This window comes from Lynx canadensis, chromosome A1 (assembly GCF_007474595.2).
Source record: "Lynx canadensis isolate LIC74 chromosome A1, mLynCan4.pri.v2, whole genome shotgun sequence".
Taxonomy (NCBI): domain Eukaryota; kingdom Metazoa; phylum Chordata; class Mammalia; order Carnivora; family Felidae; genus Lynx; species Lynx canadensis.
Window position 1 is genome coordinate 191119135 of NC_044303.2, and position 20380 is coordinate 191139514.

The following is a 20380-nucleotide window of genomic DNA, read 5'->3' on the forward strand; positions in this document are numbered from 1 at the left end:
CTACCTCTGATCCTATGGAAAGTACATGCATTGAACAAGCTGGATATTTATCCTGAATGCATTTAGTGGCATAAAGATGAATGACAAGGAAGTTCAGCAAGAAAAGACAGGAAGTCCACAGGGTTTTCAGAAACTATTCAGTCTGTGACCTTACTCTGATAAAGAATCATTGGCTTTGGCTCAGTCGGTTGAGTGTCTGACTTTGGCTCAGGTCATGATCTCACAGCTTGTGCATTCAGGCCCCGTGTTGGACTCTGTGCTGACGGCTCGAAGCCTGGAGGCTGCTTCGGATTCTGTGTCTCCCTCTCTCTCTGCTCTTCCCCTGCTCACACTCTGTCTTTCTCAAGAATAAATAAACATTAAAATTTTTTTTTTAAAGAATCATTGGCTTTTAAGGTTCCTAGAGAAATGTCACTATCCCAGGGCTGAGACTGAGGGCTGTCACTATCCCAGGGGTCTGAGATGTTACCTCAGTGATGGACAGTGTGGCTGAAACTCAACCCTTTCTGAGAATTTATGTCTAGAGCCCCAGGGCTGGGAGGGAGGAGACATCCCATCTAATTCTATTACATAAGATGTAATAGAATATTGAGGTCCCCTTGATTCCCACTGCAGTGGGGGAGAAACACTGCAGAAAGGAAATATCTTTCCTAAGTGGAAGGGTTTGAAAATTCAGGTCAAAGTCAGAATATTACAGCAGGGAGCCATGCATATGTCACCTAGCACAATTTCCTCATTTTATACATTTTATAAATGAGGAAACTGAGATCCAACAAGGTTATATAGCACAGCCCAGTTTGTGTTTGGACAAGGCTAAGAATTAAGTTCCGGGGGTGGAAAGGGCCCATAAATTTGAGAATAAGAGACATGCCATTCATTGTGGTATTCTCCAGCTCCTAGTCCATTAATATTGATCACATGACCAACCAACTGACTGATCTGACTGAATGAATGCATGGATGATATGTTCCTGCCTTGTGTTCCCTGGTAACCAGCTAGACCCACACGCCATCCATTCCAAACAGAGGATTATTTCATTGGAGATATGAGAGGGCTCTCTCCACTTGCTAAGACAGTTTTCTTGACTGGCTGAGAGACATTTTTCTTCCTTGAGTATTGCTTCCTCTTCGTTGATACTAACAGGATAAATATCAGAGCCCTTACAGGATGTGTGTGGTGTAGCACGACAGACAACTGGGGTTTCCTTTGATGTAACTGTGGACTTGACAGCATTAACAGAGGAAAGATCGGTAGTCAGGTGCCCTGGTGTGTTGGTCCAGCAGTCGGGGAGAGCAGCTGTTGCTCCTGTGATTGTGGAGGAGATACAATTGCAAGAGGTACCCAGTTCCACTGGAGAATCAAAACTAAATAGAGCTATTACTGGACGTTTCTTCTTCAGAATCCATGGTTTCACAACTTTCCTTTGACTGTGTCCTGCTGCTGCTGCCACTACTCACAAGTAAGTCTGGGCACGGGCTGTCACACCTGGATAGTGTGAGATAAAGATACAAAGACGGTCATTGTAATGTTTGTAGTAGCAAGTTTGGGAGCAGCCTAAGTAAATGCCCACTAGTGGGGGAGTAGGTAAATCAGTTTGTGATATCTCCATGATGCAAACAGTGAAGCTGACCAAACATAGTGATATGAAATGTCTCTAAGTTGAAAAGTTAATTGAATAAAGCAAAGAACAGAATAACATGTATATTAGACTTCCATTTGTGGATGTATGTTGTAGGGAATAACATGTATATTAGACTTCCATGTGGGAATACCTGAATGGTCCTTAATGTATAGACTCTGGGAAGGAGAACCAGAAAATGGGAAGGAGCAGGGAGAGGGAGTATACTTTTCATATATCTTTAAAAAAAATTTTTAATGTTTATTTATTTGAGAGAGAGAGAGCGAGAGAGAGAGCGAGAGCATGATTGGGGAAGGGGCAGAGAGAGAGGAGGACACAGAATCTGAAGCAGTCTCAAGGCTCTGAGCTGTCAGCACAGAGCCTGATTGCAGGGCTTGAATTCACGGACTGTGTGATCAAGACCTGAGCCAAAGTCTGATGCTTAACTGACGGAGCCACCCAGGAGCCCTCATATACCTTTTTATACTGTTTAAATGTTTCACTATATATATTTATTAATATATATATATTTAAAGACAATTCATTTCAAACCTCAAAATAGCCTGTGGGTGGTTTCAAATATGTAAGCTTCTTATTTAGCCAATAGTTTTTATTCATTATGTGCTGAGTGCTTAAAAAAAGAGAGAGCTTTATGTTAACTGCCTTTCATCGATGAGCAGATGGGTGAGCTGTTTTACTAGCTAACAATGACTCATTTTCTAACTATCTATCTGCCCAGCCCTCCGATGTTCACGGAGCTAGACCACAATTGTCTCTTAGGGCATTGGTTCTCAAAGTGAATTTCCAACCAGCCCTGTCAACAACTGGAAACCTGCTAGAAATTCAAATTTTTATACCCCACCCCAGACCTATTGAAGTAGGAACTCTAGCGGTTGAGCCCAGCCATCTGTGTTTTAACAAGGCTTTCTGGTGATTCTGATGCTCCTCAAGTCCGACAGTCATTGTCATAATGGATCATCTTCCAAACAGGACAGCAGGACTGGTTTCCTTTTTATTCTGTATGGCATTACTTGCAGTTTTCTTGAAATGGACCAGCCTCACTCATTGCCTGGATCTTGCTCTCTTTACTTCTTTCTTCAGGGTCTTTGGAAGGGGAATACGTAGTTGAAGTGGGTCAGAATGCTGTTCTGCCCTGCACCTACTCTCCAGCCACTCTTGAGAATCTTGTGCCTGTCTGCTGGGGCAAGGGATCCTGTCCTATGTTTGAATGTCATAGTATGGTGCTCAGCACAGATGGAAGGAACTTGAAATATCAGACATCCAACAGATACCAGCTAAAGAGGAATTTCCACAAAGGAGATGTGTCCTTGACTATAGAGAATGTGACTCTAGCTGACAGTGGGACCTATTGCTGCCGGATTCAATTCCCAGGCCTAATGAATGATAAAAAATCAAACCTGGAGTTGGTCATCAAACCAGGTGAGTGGACCTTTGCATGTCTTCTTTATGAATAAAACTCACCTGCAGGTAATTAAATATACTGATTGGTCTCACTTCTGATCTCCCCAATTATAGCCCTGGGAGTGGGTCCCTAAGACCTAAAGTTTAACAGGCTCCACCGACAATGCCCAGCCACATTTAATTCCCTTCCTCTATTTTCAAACTCAGGGACAGGATCTGTAGAATGGGAGGAAAGGCCTAGATCAGTGGTTAAGAACCTGATTGCTCATTAGATCACCTGGAAAGCTCTTTAACACTTACATCTTCTTGGTCCCCACCCATAAACCAGAGAAATCGGCATTTCCGGAGGTAGAGCCCGCGTTCTGGGATTTTACGAAGTCTACCTTAGATGATTCTCCTCCCTGTGCAGCCAGGATTGAGAACCACTGGACTGTGTATGTGTGGGGTGGGTAGTGGCGGGGTACATGTATTTGTACATTTTAAGATTTATACAGCATATAGTCTGTGGCTGATGAAGCTCAGTTTAAATCCAACTTTGCCTCTTACTAGCTGTGTAATCTTGGGCAAGTTATTTAAGCTCTGTGGCCTCCTGTTCTATAAAACATGGCAATTCCTACTACACAGGCCATTGGAAGGATTTTATGAAGTGTTTTATAAAAAGCATTTAGCATGGCCATTTGTGTAGCTATTAGTTCTATTATTAACAATTAGACTGCGATGATGATGGCCGTAACAGACCTCTGCCCAACATGTGAAGAGTCTCATACACTCTCAGTGAACACGTCCTGGTAGGTTTGGCAGTTGGGCATATGCCTTTCTTCATTTGTTGTGTTTCATATTTTTTTCTGCTGCCCCTTTGATTCCCCAAAACAAGCTCTCTGCTCTCAGAGAAGTCTCATCCTTATATTGGTTTCTGACATTAGCCAAGGTCACCCCTGCTCGGCCTACACGCAGAGCCTTCGGTACAGCCTTTCCAAGGATGCTCACCACCAAGGGATATGGCTCAGGTAATTATACAAGTGGTGTAGGAGGAAGCCTTCTGGCATTTTCTGAGTTCGGAGGATTTTGAATATGGGAAAGAGATGAGAAATGGGTTTGAGTGGAGGTGTGAATGTTCCTGTGCACCTGAGATATTGTGTGTGGTGAGAGGGGTGGTGGGGACAAACCTGTGTTGGGAAAAAGGAGCGCTGAGCTAGGATTTGGAATTAGTCACAAGTAGCCCTGTGACCTGGGCTGAAGCCTTTCACTTCCCTGGACCTCGCCTTCCTGTTCTGTTCAAGGAGAGGGTTCAGAATCTTTGGATTTTGTAACCTAGTAAAATTCCCACTCCCTCCCCCTAAAAAAAGAATTTTGGTAATATATGTATTTTGCCAAATAAGGAAAAAATTGCATTATTATCCATTATTGCAATAATAAAAGACATGTTTTTAAATTAAATACATTTATTCTAATGAAAAACTCATTACATTGCCATTATTTTCCAATTGACTCCCAGAATGGGGATGTTTTGTTATGAATTCATCCCAGTCCATGTTTGGGGTTGGATTAGGTGATTTCAAGGATCTCTTCTTACTGGAATGAAGCCCATCATCTTCCCTCAATTCCAACCTCAGAAGGAACAGCTATATTATTTAAGTAATTCAACAAGGACTTTTCCATGCTGCTCTGGAAGAGAAGATAGGATCAAAAGAGCAGACCTCAGGTCACATTGAGCAGGGAGATTAATCTTAAATGTCTCCTGTCAAAGTCCTGGTCTCTCTTATACTCTCTGGAGCTTAGTCTTCCATTCAGTAAGATGAGGGTAATAACAGGTAAGTCCCATATCTTAATCTCATAAATCTCCTAAATCCCACCTTATGAAATTTAACTAAGAAAGGGTGTCTCAAGTGCTTAGCCCAGTATTGGATCAGTACACGTTGGTTATTGTCCTTAATGTTACCAATAAGATCTGGAGGCAGAATGTGATTGTGGTTAAGCACATCAGCAATAGGTAGGTAGAATGGGTTCCAATATCAGCTCTTCCCGCTAGCTTTGTGAGCTCAAGGTAAAATTGCTAAAACTTTGTGAGGCTCAGTTTCCTTACCTCTATGTTGAGGGTAATCTACTGTGTAAGATTGTTCTAAAGATTTGAGTGTGACAATGGTTGTAAAGTGCTCAGTGTAGTACCTGACCCACAGAAAGCACCCAAATACTGGTTATTATTGTAAGTAGTAACCTTAGCTCTCTAGTGGTTTAATCTTTGGTAGTTCTTTAGTGATTGGTAGATAATATCTCTTATGCAATCAGTGAGGAAATTAAATATGGCGGGAACAGATGGTAGCCCTCATTGTGGCCTAATCAAGTCATACCAGATATTTATTGTACGCCCGCATTCCCATCCTGTGCTACCAATGCTGTTTATAGCATCACCACCAAGCGCACATTCACTGTATACCCACATACCTTCCTCACGAGGCAGTATATTTCCTCAGAGTTGTCTATATCCTAAACAAGTCTTTTTCTCTTTAGTTTTTACTTGTTAGTTCCTTCCCTTTAGGGCAACAAAGATGGGGGCATTTCTTGCATTGGAAATATAGGCACAGTACCTACAATCTCTGAGCTTTCGATGGCCTAAGAAAATATTCAAGTAAACAAACAAAAAATGTAACAGCTCCAAAGTAGGAAAATAAATAAAAATTAAAATTATTATTTAATGGCATGTCCATAATATGTAACATGATGTCAACTAGTTACCTGCAAGTCAACCTGTGTGTACTTATACATACCTTTTCTTTAGTGTGGAATGTGGATACATTTAATATGTTTGCTATAAAGTGGAATGGAACCTTAACAAGTAAGAATTCAAGAATCATGGAACCTATCTTGAACACAAAACAATGTAATGTCTCTTCCACCTGAAGGATGCAGGACAGGGTCACAGTGAATCCTCAGCTCTGGAGATAGATTTGGCCTAAATCTCAGGTTTGTCAATGAATAGTTGTGTGATCTTAGGCAAAGTACCTCTCTGAGAATCAGGTTTTTCATCTGAAGAATGGAAAAATAATAGTACCTACTTATTGTGGTGAAGATTAAAAGCTGTTGGGCAAATAAAGTACTAAGCACCATGTCTGACATATAATATGTACTAGATGGTAACTACAAATTCATAAACTTTTAAGACTCTCACGTGCCACCCTGTTGCTACCTCCACTCCAGCCAAGTCCTGGGTTCTCTGGGAAAATCAAAGCAACTTTTTCCAACTGTCCCACTCACATGGTTGATGGCTATCTATGTGAAAATAATCTGTGATAATCTATAAAATGGAGTGCTGTTGGGTCATTTTCACTGTAAATCGAAATTAAAAAAAAGAGAAGTCAGTCTTATCATTTAGGCCAAGAAAAATAATTACAGGGAAGCAGAAACTGGATTTACATTAGAAAATCTTGTGTGTGGTTAAGATTCATGTTTACTTAGTAGTTCCACCAATGTGGTTTTTATGCTTTAAATTCCTTTTTGGGTAATAAGAGCAAAGGTAAGTGGAAGATAATCTCTTTTACTTCCTCTTTTTTAAAAATAATTTTAGGCTGAGAATAGTAAAATATTAATATTAAAATCATGGTGTGTTGGGATGCCTGGGTGGCTCAGTTGGTTAACCGTCTGACTTTGGCTCAGGCTCGAGTCTTGCATCAGGCTCTGTGCTGACAGCTCAGAGCTTGGAGCCTGCTTTGGATTCTGTGTCTCCCTGTCTCTCTCTGCCCCTCCCCTGTTCATGTCCTGTCTCTCTTTGTCTCTCAAAAAATAAAACAAAATGTTAAAAAAAGAAATTAAAAAAAAAAAATCATTGTTAAAGCAGGAGGCCTGCCTTAAAGGATTTAGATTTTTAGGCTTCCAGAAAGTGGCCATGACATTTAAGAAGTTTCAGAGCCTCTGACTCAGCCAGATAAATGAGTAGGCATCTTTAATTTTCCCAAAGCTAACCATCTATTGATTTTTAGAAAGCAGTCTCTGTGAGGTCAGGGCTTGTGCCCATGCTGTTCGCGGCTCTGTACCCTGGGCCTGGCACAGAGAAGGGGTGTAGTACATGTTCATCAAATGGATAAGCAGGTAAAGAAATGAATGAGTAAAAAGGAAAGAAGGTGAGATGGCACCTGGGCAATGTGACCACTTGGTAGTGACAATGCAAAAGTAAAGGTTGTTGAAAGGGACATCGTTCAGAGTGTCTTGTTTAAAGCCATGCAGACCTAAATCGAAAGGCTATTTCTGTTATTCACTAATCTCTGTGACCCTGGGTAAGTCCCCTAACTTCCTAATTCTCAGCTTCTTCATCTGCGAAATGGGGCTAATAGTCTCTACTTTAGGATAGTTGTTTTGAATGCTAAATGAGATACTTCGTTCAAAGAATTTAGCACCATGTCAGCTCATGGTAAATTATAGCTATAGTTATTATTACTCTCATTTTTAGGCAATGAAATACCCCGTCTCCCTCTTAATGAGTAAATGTTAAACTTTTTTAAGAAAATTAACTTTTGTTATCTTTCAAAGTCTCATTACAATATAATGCCTGGTTGAGTGTTATCAATGTTGTTGGCAATTTGCTGCCCTCTTTGGGGTGCTGTGGACACAACAAACCACATATTCAACAGAGGTTTTCCTGGCAGAGGTCTCCAGTTCATAGAACATAAGTAGTCGGGTTCATTATCTGGATAAAAAAAAAATGGTCATCCGTATCAAATCGTTGATTTGTAAGTGTTTAGAAAATTTTGTTGGTCTCACAATTACTTATTGTGAAGAGTATAGAGTAGGATTAATTTCAAATATGATTCTAGGCATCTTTAAGAGTTTTTAAAACTCAGATAATAGAAAACGTTCTTGACTATTCTATCAGCTGTTTTTTTCTCTTTATGGCAGAGACACAGACACTGGAAGCCCTCCATGATAAAAATCAAACTGTAAGTGACATGGACATGTGTGTGCGTGCATGCATGTGTGCGTGGGTGCGCGCGTGCTAACCTCATATTCAACTCAGAGGAAAGAAAGTTTGGCTTTAGTCTTCATTCTTGTTTGCTCCTCGCCTTTGGAGAAAACATGCCTCACTCTCCATTAGCCTCAGAGCCCTCCGCTGTAACATGTTGATGAGGGCCACTTCTAGCCATCTAAGGACAGAATGAGGGGGTAAGTGTAAAGTGCCTAGCACATAGTAAGTGCTGGAAAACAAAAACACAAAACCACTAGCTTCTTGTTTCTCTTCTCATATTTCACAACTGCGAACCGCTGTGGAGGGTTCAAAGACCCTCCATATCCCTGGAATATATTTCTTCTCGCTTGCATGGTAACCCTGATGAGAAAGATTGTGTAAATTTATTTATGTCTGACAAGACACTAGTCAGGAGTATTTGAAGTCAACAATGTATATATCGAAGTATAAACAAATCAATATTTTAATTAACCACAATTTTAGTGTCCCCCACTTTCTCAGAGCAAAAGGGAATCCCCTAGATATCAAGCTTATAGTAGTGACTTAAAAATTCTTTGAGGATGTATACAGGAGTCTGCATTCATTTGACGAAGTCCCCTACTTGTGTGTTCACAACCAAGGCTCAGCACTTTGTGTTTGTCCCTGCCCCTCTTTGTGACCAAAGACTGACTCTAAGTACCTCTGTATATCCATAGTATTTAATGCACAGTACCTTGCATATAGCACTCCTGTAGTAAAAGTTGATTGAATAAGTGGAAAATTTAATTTCTTTGACTTCTTTGTTTTAAAATTATTTATCATTGTTGCTTTTAAAGGGAGAATATGGACTAAAATTTTGAAAGCAGAAGAATGTTATGGCTTTCAGTTAAAAAATAAAATTAATAAAACTAATTAGAGAAATAGCCACAATACCTATCACCACGTAAGCATTGATTACATTTACTGCATACAAGGCCCTGTGCTAGGCATTTTGTATTTCTTGTTACTTCATTTTCCTAAGAACTCTCCAAGATGATGGCAGAGCTGGGATTTGAACCCAGGACTGTCTGGCTGCAAAGGCCTGGCCCTTGAATCAGTTTTTCTGTGAAGGTGGGGGCTTCTCTGCAAGACACCAAGTTTAAACTACTCTGAAACTCCCTGGAACACCAGGGGACCTTGGATGAAAAGGGTTCCACCCGAAAACCTATTTATGTTTGTGGGGGAGGGGAGTCCATTTATTAAGAGTTCCTTGTTCCCCCCCCCCCCCCCCGCCCACATTGTAGAAGCAGCACATTTTATTCCCTTGCTAAGTTTAAGGATTATGCTGATCCCGTTCTTTGGGTGGTTTGAGGCTTGTCTAGAAGGAGATAGATCATGCACGGTCTCAAGGTCCCTGCACTCCTCTGGTGCCGTACGTCACGAGACTAGCTGAGCACACAACTGATTTCTGCCCATCTGCTGCAATTCTGTTTGTGTTTCCATAGCAAATACCCACATTGGCTAACGCACTACAAGACTCTGCTGTGACCACCAGAATAGGCATCTACATTGGAGTGGGGATCTCTGCTGGGCTGACTCTCATTCTTATCATTGCTGCTTTAATTCTCACATGTAAGTTGGTTGATGTTGCAACTCTCTCCCTCTGATAAGGAACTGTTAAAATAGGAACCAACACAAACCTAGACACAAATGTAAGTTTGTATTTATAACTGAAGGCGATTAAACTGAGTACCCTGTAGTCCTTCCAAACCTAACAATAATAATAGCTAATTTTTATGCAATGCTTTACCATGTAATAGCAGGCCTGGTGCTAAACGTTTTACGTACATTTTATTGTCACCATCTCATGTGGTAGGTAGTATTTATCACTGTTTTATAGTGCAGGAAACTATAGCTACTAGAAAGTGAGCCTCTTTCCCAAGGTTTCAGAATCCATAAGAGGCAAAGCTGGAATTGAAATTCAAGCAGACTGATTCTAGCACCTGTTCTCTTACCTTTCGTTAAGAAAATAAACTTCTTTAATTCATGAATTAAGTTTATTAGGAAGTGCGACAACAGAAAGTAATTTCTTTCTGTGCGTTTTTCTATCTTATTTGTTTCTCAGGCACAGGTCTTTAGAGAGAGGGGTGGCAAGTCCTTTTAACAATAGGTCATGGCCAGGATTGCAGCATTTGTATTTTGCTCTATCATGGCACTCAGCACACACATTGTTTTCTAGGTTATTTTTATTAAAAAAAATCTTTTTGAAGTATGATTCATATATAATAGCTGCATATTTGAAGTACGTTCAACTTGATGAGTTTCAGTAGATGATTATGCATGGGAAACCATCACTATAATCAAGACCCAAACATCGTCATCACCCCAAAAGCTTTGCACACTTTTATACTTGTGATATATTCTCTTCTCTTTGAGGACAGAGGCCAAGACCTTATACCCCAGGGCTTAGTACATTCTAGCAACCCTTCCTACTAATACTTAAAACATGGACTGCATATAGGGTGACCAACCACGCTAGATTTTCCCAGGACTGAAGGGGCCTTAGGATGTGATCCTGCCAATGATAAAACTGGGACAGTCCAGGGAAAACCAGGATGAATTGGTCACCCTAATTGCGTGACTTAAACCTGCTGAGTACTTTATGGGCATTAAATCTTCATGATTACCTTAATGAGAAAGATACTAATATTATTCTAATTTACCAAATAGAGAATAACATGCTGGCCAGAGCCACACAGTTATTAGATACAGAATTTGAAAGCAGGACTCTCTTATTCCTTACCATTATGCTATCCTCGGTAAATGGATTGTTCACGGAAAGAAACTACCCCAGCCACACTTACCTGGGTTTGCACAGAGGCAGTAGTGGAGTTTGTGAATTGATCACATGAATGCAAAGTCTACAGGTTGAAAAAGAGCAATGCGAGTACTCACTAGTCTTTCAAGTTCTGCCATGCCATTTCAGCTGGTGCAAAGAGGCTTGAAGTGAAGATAATGAATGGGAGAAGTTTGACACTTTATACACACATATGTATTACTCCAAAAACATGGCTACTTCGAAGGACAGATAGGAAAGTCCTGTTTGATTTGTGGTCTACAGGTTGTTAGACAAAATCTTATGACCAAGGTGACAGGTTTTTAAGTCATGACATCAAAGCCATAAATTGGTAGCAATACAACCAGCAATCCCGTATCTTTCTAGGGCACTCTCTGAGATGAGCGAGCATACCTCAGTACCACTCAAACCCCTCTCATTTCTCACTCAACTGATGAAGTATAAAAGACCTGTTCCATCTCCTTAGACTTAGCTAAGACTTAATTCTCCTTTTACCCCTTTCTCTAGAATTATCTACCTCTCCCTTTCTATTTATTCTATTCTCATCAGCATAAAAATATGTTCTAACTCACAAATTCCTCTTTAGCTACTCCCATTTCTGTTTTCCTTCACAGCCATATTTCTCAGATGAATTTTTCCTACTTTGTACCCCCTGAACTCTTCAGCCCATCATCTAGCTTCCATCCCTTAAGCACCATGGAGATAGTTTTAGTCAAGCTCACTGACAACCTCCATTTTGCTAAATCCAATAGACACTTCTGTCTTCATTGTAGTCAATCTTTCGGCAATATTTAATCAAAATGACTCTCACTCATTCTAGATAGTATTCCTTCTCTTGGCTTCTAAAACACCACTCTCCTACTTCATTGGCCATCCATTTTCAGTCATTTTTGTTATTTCCTCTTCTGCTTGACCTTTAGATATTCCTATTCCTCAGGACTGGCCCTTTCCCTTTCTCTATACCCTCTAGGTGATGGTGTCTATTTCCATAGGTTTAAATGTCATCTTTAATTCCCCCCTCCAACTCTGAGTGTTTGTCCTGTTGATACCTCCACTTAGATGCCTTCCACATTTAACATGTCCCAAATGGAGGTCTAGAGTCTATATTCCACCTTCCCAGAACACGGCCTCTGCCTCTCTGGTCTTTCCCATTATAACGTTTCACTACCATCCATTTGGTTGTTTTAAGCCAGAATGCCATAGGCCATCCTAGAATCCTGTTTCCTCCTAACATAAAATCCAATTTTAATTCCTTCAGACTTTATCCAAAATATATGTAAAATACATTCATTATTCTGAATCTCTTTTTATCACCACCTTACTGTGATGTGAGGCATCATGATCTCTACTTAACTTCTTTTTTTAAATACCTGCTTTTAATCTATTCCCCACATAGGAGTTAGAGTGATCTTCTTTTTTTTTTTTTTTTTTTTTTTTTTAATTTTTTTTTTTTTTTTAAAAATTTTTTTTTTCAACGTTTATTTATTTTTGGGACAGAGAGAGACAGAGCATGAACGGGGGAGGGGCAGAGAGAGAGGGAGACACAGAATCGGAAACAGGCTCCAGGCTCTGAGCCATCAGCCCAGAGCCCGACGCGGGGCTCGAACTCACGGACCGCGAGATCGTGACCTGGCTGAAGTCGGACGCTTAACCGACTGCGCCACCCAGGCGCCCCTAGAGTGATCTTCTTAAAACCCAGTCAGCTCATATTTCTGTCCTCCAATGATTTCTTATAGGAATAAGAGTAAGATTCTTATTTTATAGAATAATATCCAAAATCTAGATTATGACTTAAAAGGTCTTAGAGGAGCTATCCCCAGCCTACCTCTCAGAACTTATCTTGGGATATTTTCTTATTTCAGCCATATTTTCAGTTTCAGGAAGCCATACTCATCATTACCAGGGATTCTCTTTGCCTGAATTCTTCCCCTGCCTGTTCACTTGGCTGACTCATTTTCTTTATTTTCAGAACTGAGCTTAAAGTTTACCCCTCCTGAGAGTTTTTTCCTGACCACCTTCTCAGTCATCTGTTACAGTGCATTGTTGGTTCCACAATTAGAAATTATTATTTTCAATGCCCCCCCCCCCTCACTAGAACACAAGCTTTCAGAAGTAAGGGCTCACAATTCACCTTTGCATTCCCAGTGCCTACCAGATGCTCCATGTATTTCCTGAATGTGAAAAATGTATCTTTATTGCTTTCTAGAAGAGTCCATGTAACAATCCAAGACACACATTGATAGTTTGATTTAATTCAGTCCAAGGGGAGACCAGATTTTCTTAAACAATCCTTGCCTTCAGTGAGTTCATTTTATTTCCTAACTCATTTGTTTTATGAGAGCAGTTTTAATGGACTTTTCTTCCACATTTTACCTAGGGTATTCTTATAGCAAAGAGAAGTTACAGAATTCAAGGTAAGAGTAATGGGTAGGGTAGGGGAAGGTGGGAATCTTGGAGGCCCCTATTCTAATATGGCTTTGCTCTTAGAAGCCTGGCCCTGGGATTTAAACTTGTACTTCCTTCTTACCTTAGATTTATGTAATGCCAATTAAACACACTGCTCTGTTTTACTTACTGATTTCTCTAGCTTCATTGACTAAAGTTAAGGTATAGAATTCATCTCCCTATTGATAGGAAATGCTTATTTGTATATTAATGGTTCTTGGTTTTTTTTTGTTTTTTTGTTTTTTGTTTTTTTTTTTTTCAATGAACTGACCCTTCTAGTGATTGAACTACATCCAGGCTCTGGGTTGAGCTTTGGGTTACAAAAGTGAGAAAGAAACCCAGACTCTACTTTCAGGGCTTTTATAGCTCAGCCCAGGCGTTCTTAACTTGGGTTGCCTACTAGAATCACCTAGGGCACTTGAACATACTGTTGCCAACCCCAGAGCAAATACATTAGCATCTTTGAGGATGAGACCTAAGTATAGGTGTTTTTCTGAAAGTTTTCCAGGTGATTCTAATATGCAAACAGGGTTGAGATCTACTGGTCTATTATACTGCAGTCTCGGTATCTGTTTTTGACTGTATACATATGCGTACATATACACACGTGCACACCTCCCCATTCCAAATATATGAAGCTTATAGCGTGTACTAGAATTTAGTGATATTTGGCACATGGGTAGAATGCAGTACATTTCAAGAAAAAAAATGACTCATCCCTTTGAATTATATCTAAACCATGAGTGATTTTAGGTAAATATAGATAGTGTATCAATTAAGACAAAATACTCTGCAGTAAAAAGAGCCAAATAAAGCCAAATAAAACAATTTAATTATCAATGGCTTTTGATCATCTGTGCCAGGATCTGTTATTAGAACTGAAACTTGAAATGTGATATTACCCATGGGTGATATTTACATGCATTAATTCATTATTTGGTGAAATTAGTTGGTTAATGTTCATCCCTACTTATAAAGGTAAGCTCTGTAGAACGTTAGGAAGTTGTTGCCACATTAACAACTATATCCCCTGATACAGTATGTGATGCTTAGTAGACACCTACACATCTGATGATTGAATGAATAAATGCTCCTTACAGCAGCCCTGTAAAATAGAATGTTCATTATTCCCATTTTACAGATGAGGACCCTGAGACACAAAGTTTGCTAATACGCAGCCTTCATGGGATTTTTGTGTATTGTTTACTGCTGCATTTCTTGCTTCGTAGCACAGTGTGTAACACACTAAAAATTTCTTGACTGAGTAAATGAAAACAAACAAACAAACAAAAACCCAACCACTCAATTTATCCAAGGTCATATAGCTGGTAAGTGACAGACAGAATTCAAACTCAAGTCTGATTGGATCCATAAAATATTTCCTTTTTTTTTTTTCTTTTTGAAACTGTTCAAGTCCACAGAAGAATTGAAGTTATAGTACAACAACAACAGAACGCTTCAACCAAACTCATGGTTTGAGATTTGGACCTGCTTGCTTTGTTTGTTTCTCTATTTACAGAGAACGTTTCTTCTGAACTATTTGTGAGGACATTTCAGACATCTTCCCCCTTCACCTAAACACTTCAGTCTGTACCTCCTTCCAACACGATGCCATTTTTATACTTAGGAAAATTAAGATTAATTCAAAGGAATTCAAATTTCCTCAACTGTTCCACAAATTGTTTTACTGCTATTTTATGGCTTTTTTTTTTTTTTTTCCTAGTTAGGACCTGATCAAGGATCATGTACTATATTTAGTTGTTGTCTCTTCAGCAAAGCCTCTTATCTTAACTCTATTCTGTGCTGCCCAGGAAATGCTTAACTCAATTGTAACATTTATTTCCACAGCCTGGTCACTTTGGCCAACGTCGCTCCCTCAGGGTTAGCAAATACAGTAGCAGAAGGAATGCACTCGGAGGAAAACATCTATATCATTGAGGAGAACATATACGAAATGGAAGATCCATATGAATACTACTGCTATGTCAGCAGCGAGCAACTATCCTGACAACCCAGAGGTCTAACCCTTTAACCCTGCCAGATCCCACTACTTCATTTTTGAGCATGGTATCATTGTGAAAACTATGAAATGTGTCAGCTGATTGGTTTTAGAGGCCCTGTCCATGGCCACCAAGCAGAGTTTTTACATTTTGGGAGATAATTAGCTCACATAGGGATGGAACTGTGTCCTACACTGTATTTAGGTACAACATCACCTCTGTATTTCAGCCAGTGGGGCTACCCAATTCAGAGCATGCTAATTGGGGCATTAGAGTTCAAATGGGCTTTTATATAGAGTAGGAATTTTTTTTTTTAATGTTTATTCACTTTTGAGAGAGAGAGACAGAGACAGAGACAGAGGACGAATGGGGGAGGGGCAGAGAGATTGCGAGACACAGGATCTGAAATAGGCTCCAGACTGTGAGCTGTCAGCACAGAGCCTGATGAGGTGTTCAAGCCCACAGACTGTGAGATCATGACCTGAGCCAAATTTGGATGCTTAACTGAGCTACCCACACACCCCTGGGCTAGGAATTCTTAATATGTGGTCCCAAGAATTCCAGGAAATTCAATCACATGATGTATCCACAGAGCTACTGAAAATATAGGGAAAATTATGTGTTAAGATATGTGCATGTCTTTTTGGTACAGAAAGTCTAAAGGGGCCACTGAGTTTCAAAGAGTTCTGTGACCCATAAAAAGTTTAGAAGCTATTAGAGGAGGAGTAGATGGTCTCAAAGGTTCTCTCTGAGTCTCAAGACTTATGCTTCTTTGAATATTGATTGTTTCCCAGTAAGTGCTGCTGCACAGCTCTCCTTTGCCAGTTAAGTAGACTGCCTAGCAAGTCCTGTGGTGTGAAGGAGCTCCTAGAGAAAAAGGAAGTGTGCTCCGTGTGTTGCCAAGTTTTGCTTGGGGTGCACTCAAAAGGAAATATCTCTGACCAACTTCTCCATTCATGGAGAGAACTGGAGCTATGTTTTTCATAGAAGAAGAAGCAGTGACTTGTACACAAACTCTGTTTCCTGGTGGAAAGAAAGCACAGGGCTCCAGCAATCTATATTTATCGGCATCAAATCCTGTGATGGAAAGGCTGTGGTCCCTAAACTTCATTTCCAAGGTGGTGGTGACTAAGTTTGTCTTCTCTTACTCATTGCCTGCCCAGTGCCTGGCCCGGCTCTCCCACATAATAGAAATGTACTAAATGCCTTTGGAACGAAAAACATAAGCAGAAAGGCAGCCTTCTGGAAAGACTTTTCCATTGCAGAACTTAGAGCTCTTCTTGGAGAACTCACAGACACTCCTAAGCTCTCAAATCTGTTCTTTTCTAGTTCAAAGTGGTGTTTGCTTCTTAGCTCAGGCCTTTGAAAGTCTGTTACTCTCTTGTCTGTGTCCCCTTTTCTGCTGAGCCTCCTCAGTATATAAAGAATCAATGAGAAGGACCTGTTGCTGCCTGAAAACTACCCCTCCCCAGGTAATAACTAAATCGCTGTGATACTGTATGCAGAAAATGTTGGTCACCGAGGATGTAAGCAGCCTGTTTATTTCCAGGAGTCTCTGGAAGTTTTGTTGTGTGAATTATAATGTTTGGGCTGCATTTAGACAGTTTTGGGAATCACTGGATTTCTACTGGGAGATATATAAGGGAGATCATTTCATAAAATTATAGGGAGCAACTCTCATACAAGATGAAGAATTAACTGTAACTGTTTTAAAGTTATGAAATTCTAGAGGGAAAGGACTTCAGACACATTTGAACCATATCAATGGTTCCCACCACCACACCCCTCCTGGAAAGAGATTCTTATCCTATTATTTAAAAATCTTTAAATGATGGTATGTATACGGGATGATTATTGCAACGGTGTTTGTAGGGGACTTTTTATGTCAATTGGGGAATAGTTGATTATTGTAATCTCAACACACTGGTGCATTTAAGTGGTTTCACTTAAGAATTAAGTGGTTTCATCATTGAGCTGTTTTGCTAATTCAATGAATATTTAAGTGCTTACTATGTGTCAGGTACTCTCGTGCTGAGACCATAGAGAGAGACCAAACAGACATATCCCTGACCCTGTAGAACTTGTAGTTCATCTGACAGTAAGGAGGATTCATTCCATTCATTCAGTTGGCGAACATTTATTGGCACCTACTATGTGCCAGATACTGTTCTAGTCCCTAAAAACAGCAGTGAGTTAAACAGACGAAATCCTGATTCTCGTGTAGCATATGTTACTTACTTGTCAGAGAAGAATGCCATATTGCTAAGTAAAAAAAAAAAAAAAAAAAAAAAAAAGTTCTAGAATAGTATATATTGTTGATGCTAATGTTTTCTTTTGCCTTAAAAAATCTAGAAGAATATTCCAAAATCAATATGGCTATCCCACAGGGGCAAATGGTCATGAGGCAGACTTCCACTTTTTCCTTTTATGTGCTTGTAAAATTGTTTGAATTATTTTCTTTTATAATAAAAAAAATTAGATTTAAGCATTATAGCAATGTTTTTCTGTCTGCCCTCCTCATCATAGAAAGAAATGGACACTAGGATAAGCTAAATTCAAGGTCAAGGCTGACAGTAAGCCAGGACTGGAACCCTGGTTGTCAGAGTGGGATCTATTCTACACCAGTTATTTGGAAGGGGGAAGGTGGCAGAATGGGGAACAGAAATCTTCAAGGCTGCTCCAAAGGGCCCAGGAGGTCAATGGGCAACTTAATTAAAAACAATGTAATAAGACTGAACATGTGGCTTGCTCTTAGAAGCATCTTAGGATTTTTTTTCTCCATAGCTCTTCCATAAGAGACCCCAGGACAAAAGGGGGCTCCCTGATCTTTTTAGACTGAAAAAGTAAGGTCTTCCCATGTTTTGTCTGCATCACTTCTAGATTTGGAATTCCCAAGGCAGAAATTCCCAACAGTTCAATCCCTCCCTCATTAGTTGATTTTCGGGTACCCCCCTCATGCCTATTCATATTTTTCATTTCTCATTTAAGTATAAATTCAAAAACTTAAGCTGAACACAATTTTGTCTCCATTTTTTATTCAGAAAGTTTAGATCCTTCTGGAGAAAAGTATAGAGAGATGCCCCAGAGCTGCAGTGTTTAAGATTTTTCCACCACCTTTTTGTGGGACTCAGTTGCTAAGTGGGGAAAAAGAGAGGGGCCTCTGGACCATTTGGCTGAAAAGTTCTCAAGCCTGAGGAGGGCTCAGATTTTAGCCCATTTTCAGTGGAAAATTTGTGCAAAGGAGCAGTATGAGTCAGAAATGTTTCAGGCTTGTAGATCCTCTGTGTCTTTTTCTCAGTAATGGTGACTACAATGATAAAGGTCATTCCAAGTCACTCATTTACTTATTGTAGTGATTATCTTTTGTGAATTCTTGTTTGAATTCCTTCTGCTTATGTGAGTCTCCTTTTCCAGAGAAAGCAGTGAGGCTTTTTTTTTTTTAATGATTGTTTAAGCTATTCATGTGTGGTGGTGGTGGTAATGGGACGTTTGTCTAAATGTGCACATTATTTTAATGTAATTGTTTTGTGGGTGGGTCACTTTTGGAAAATATTTCATTATAGTTTTATATTCTGTACTTGCAACCTGTTTTATGGTAAGTTGATATGTCGTCCTTTGTAATTTCTACATTTTGTATTCATACTTTTTCATTCATTTAAACCTAGTTCATGTAAAATAGAAATACTTCTTACTCCAATGCAGTGTTTACCTTATTTTTGTCAGCTCTGAAATATCCATATTCTATATATCTATATCTGATCTGTTTTAAATTTTACTTGTGGTTTTGGTTTCATTTGCCATTACTGGCCCATTGCATGCTGAGTTTAGTTCTTGTTCAGAAAACACTTCAGTAAAAAGTAACAAATGTATAAATGTAGGTGAAGATTATTTCCAACAGTTTGGTTATATTGCAACAAATAAATTGTATATTATAATATATGTAACTATATTATAATATAGATTTTTGATTCATTTCTCTATCCCAAAGTTCACCACTGTGTCTTAGCAAAAATCTCTTGAACTTAGTATTAGCTGAATCTAAGGGTTGAAGTAGGAATTCAAGGGGGAAGGAGCTTTAAAATCTGCTCACTGGCTAGGTTTCCAGAAGGTTCTTGGGGGAGCAGTGCTTTTCATCATTCTCTCCAGCAACCTCCAACTTCAACAGAAATTCCTATTATGTAAACGGCAGCCAAATAGCTTGTAATCACCATGGGAAAAAAGCATTACCTGAACTAAATGGAATCTTAGGTAAAAACTAAGACATATGACAGCTATCCTAGCTGCCTTACTTGAAGCAAATGAGTTTACGAGGGGCACTCTGGCTGGGACATACAATTTGGAGCTAATTACCTTACAGTATATTGAGACTAAGTAAGAATCTCTATGAAGCAGAAGACACACATCTTGTTAGATTGCTTTTTTCCATTATTATTGTTATTATTATTAATGTTTATTATTTATTTCAGGGAGAGAGAGAGAGAGAGAGACAGAGTGTGAGCAGGGGAGGGGCAGAGAGAGAGGGAGACACAGAATCCGAAGCAGGCTCCAGGCTCTGAGCTGTCAGCACAGAGCCTGACGCAGGGCTCGAACTCACAAACTGTGAGATTATGACCTGAGCCAAAGTCGGACACTCAACTGACTGAGCCACCCAGGCACCTGATGTTTATTTATTTTTGAGAGAGAAAGAGACAGAGTGTGAGTGGGGAAGGGGCAAAGAGAGAGGAGACACAGAATGTGAAACAGGCTCCAGGTTCTGAGCTGTCATCACAGAGTCCCACACGGGTCTTGAACTCATGAACTGTGAGATCATGACCTGAGCTGAAGTCAGATGCTTAACCAATTGAGCCACCCAGGCGCCCCTATTATTTTTTTTTAATGTTTATTTTTGAGAGAAAGAGACAGACAGAGCATAAGTGGGGGAAGGGCAGAGAGAGAGACACACATAGAATCCGAAGCAGGCTCCAGGCTCTGAGCTGTCAGCACAGAGCCAGAACGTGGGGCTTCAACTCACAAAGGGTAAGATCATGACCTGAGCCAAAGTTGGACGCTCAACTGACTGAGCCACCCAGGCGCCCCTCCCTTATTATTGTTTTTTATCTTTTTATTTTGAAATACTTTAAGATTTA

The 20380-nt window shown here is 39.8% G+C and overlaps 1 protein-coding gene across 2 annotated transcripts; it reads left to right on the forward strand.

Annotated features, from left to right (window-relative positions):
• The first annotated feature begins 1252 nt into the window (after positions 1 to 1252).
• On the forward strand, positions 1253 to 15621 carry HAVCR2 (hepatitis A virus cellular receptor 2). 2 transcript variants are annotated; one of them, XM_030306223.1, is made up of 7 exons: positions 1253 to 1459; positions 2720 to 3058; positions 3964 to 4047; positions 7928 to 7968; positions 9458 to 9584; positions 13187 to 13223; positions 15103 to 15621. In XM_030306223.1, the coding sequence occupies exons 1-7, from the start codon at positions 1405 to 1407 to the stop codon at positions 15260 to 15262; spliced, it is 843 nt and encodes a 280-aa protein (XP_030162083.1). In that variant the 5' UTR covers positions 1253 to 1404; the 3' UTR covers positions 15263 to 15621. The 2 variants fall into 2 exon arrangements, with proteins under 2 accessions (XP_030162083.1, XP_030162156.1); XM_030306296.1 differs by lacking the exon at positions 3964 to 4047.
• The last annotated feature ends 4759 nt before the right edge of the window (positions 15622 to 20380 follow it).

What these genes read in the sequence shown, in the direction of transcription:
- HAVCR2 (XM_030306223.1), top strand. Translation starts at nt 1,405, where the DNA reads ATGGTTTCACAACTTTCCTTTGACTGTGTCCTGCTGCTGCTGCCACTA. An exon ending in GGAGTTGGTCATCAAACCAG is followed by an intron (nt 3,059 to 3,963) that starts GTGAGTGGACCT and finishes TTCTGACATTAG; the next exon opens with CCAAGGTCACCCCTGCTCGG. An exon ending in CACCAAGGGATATGGCTCAG is followed by an intron (nt 4,048 to 7,927) that starts GTAATTATACAA and finishes TCTTTATGGCAG; the next exon opens with AGACACAGACACTGGAAGCC.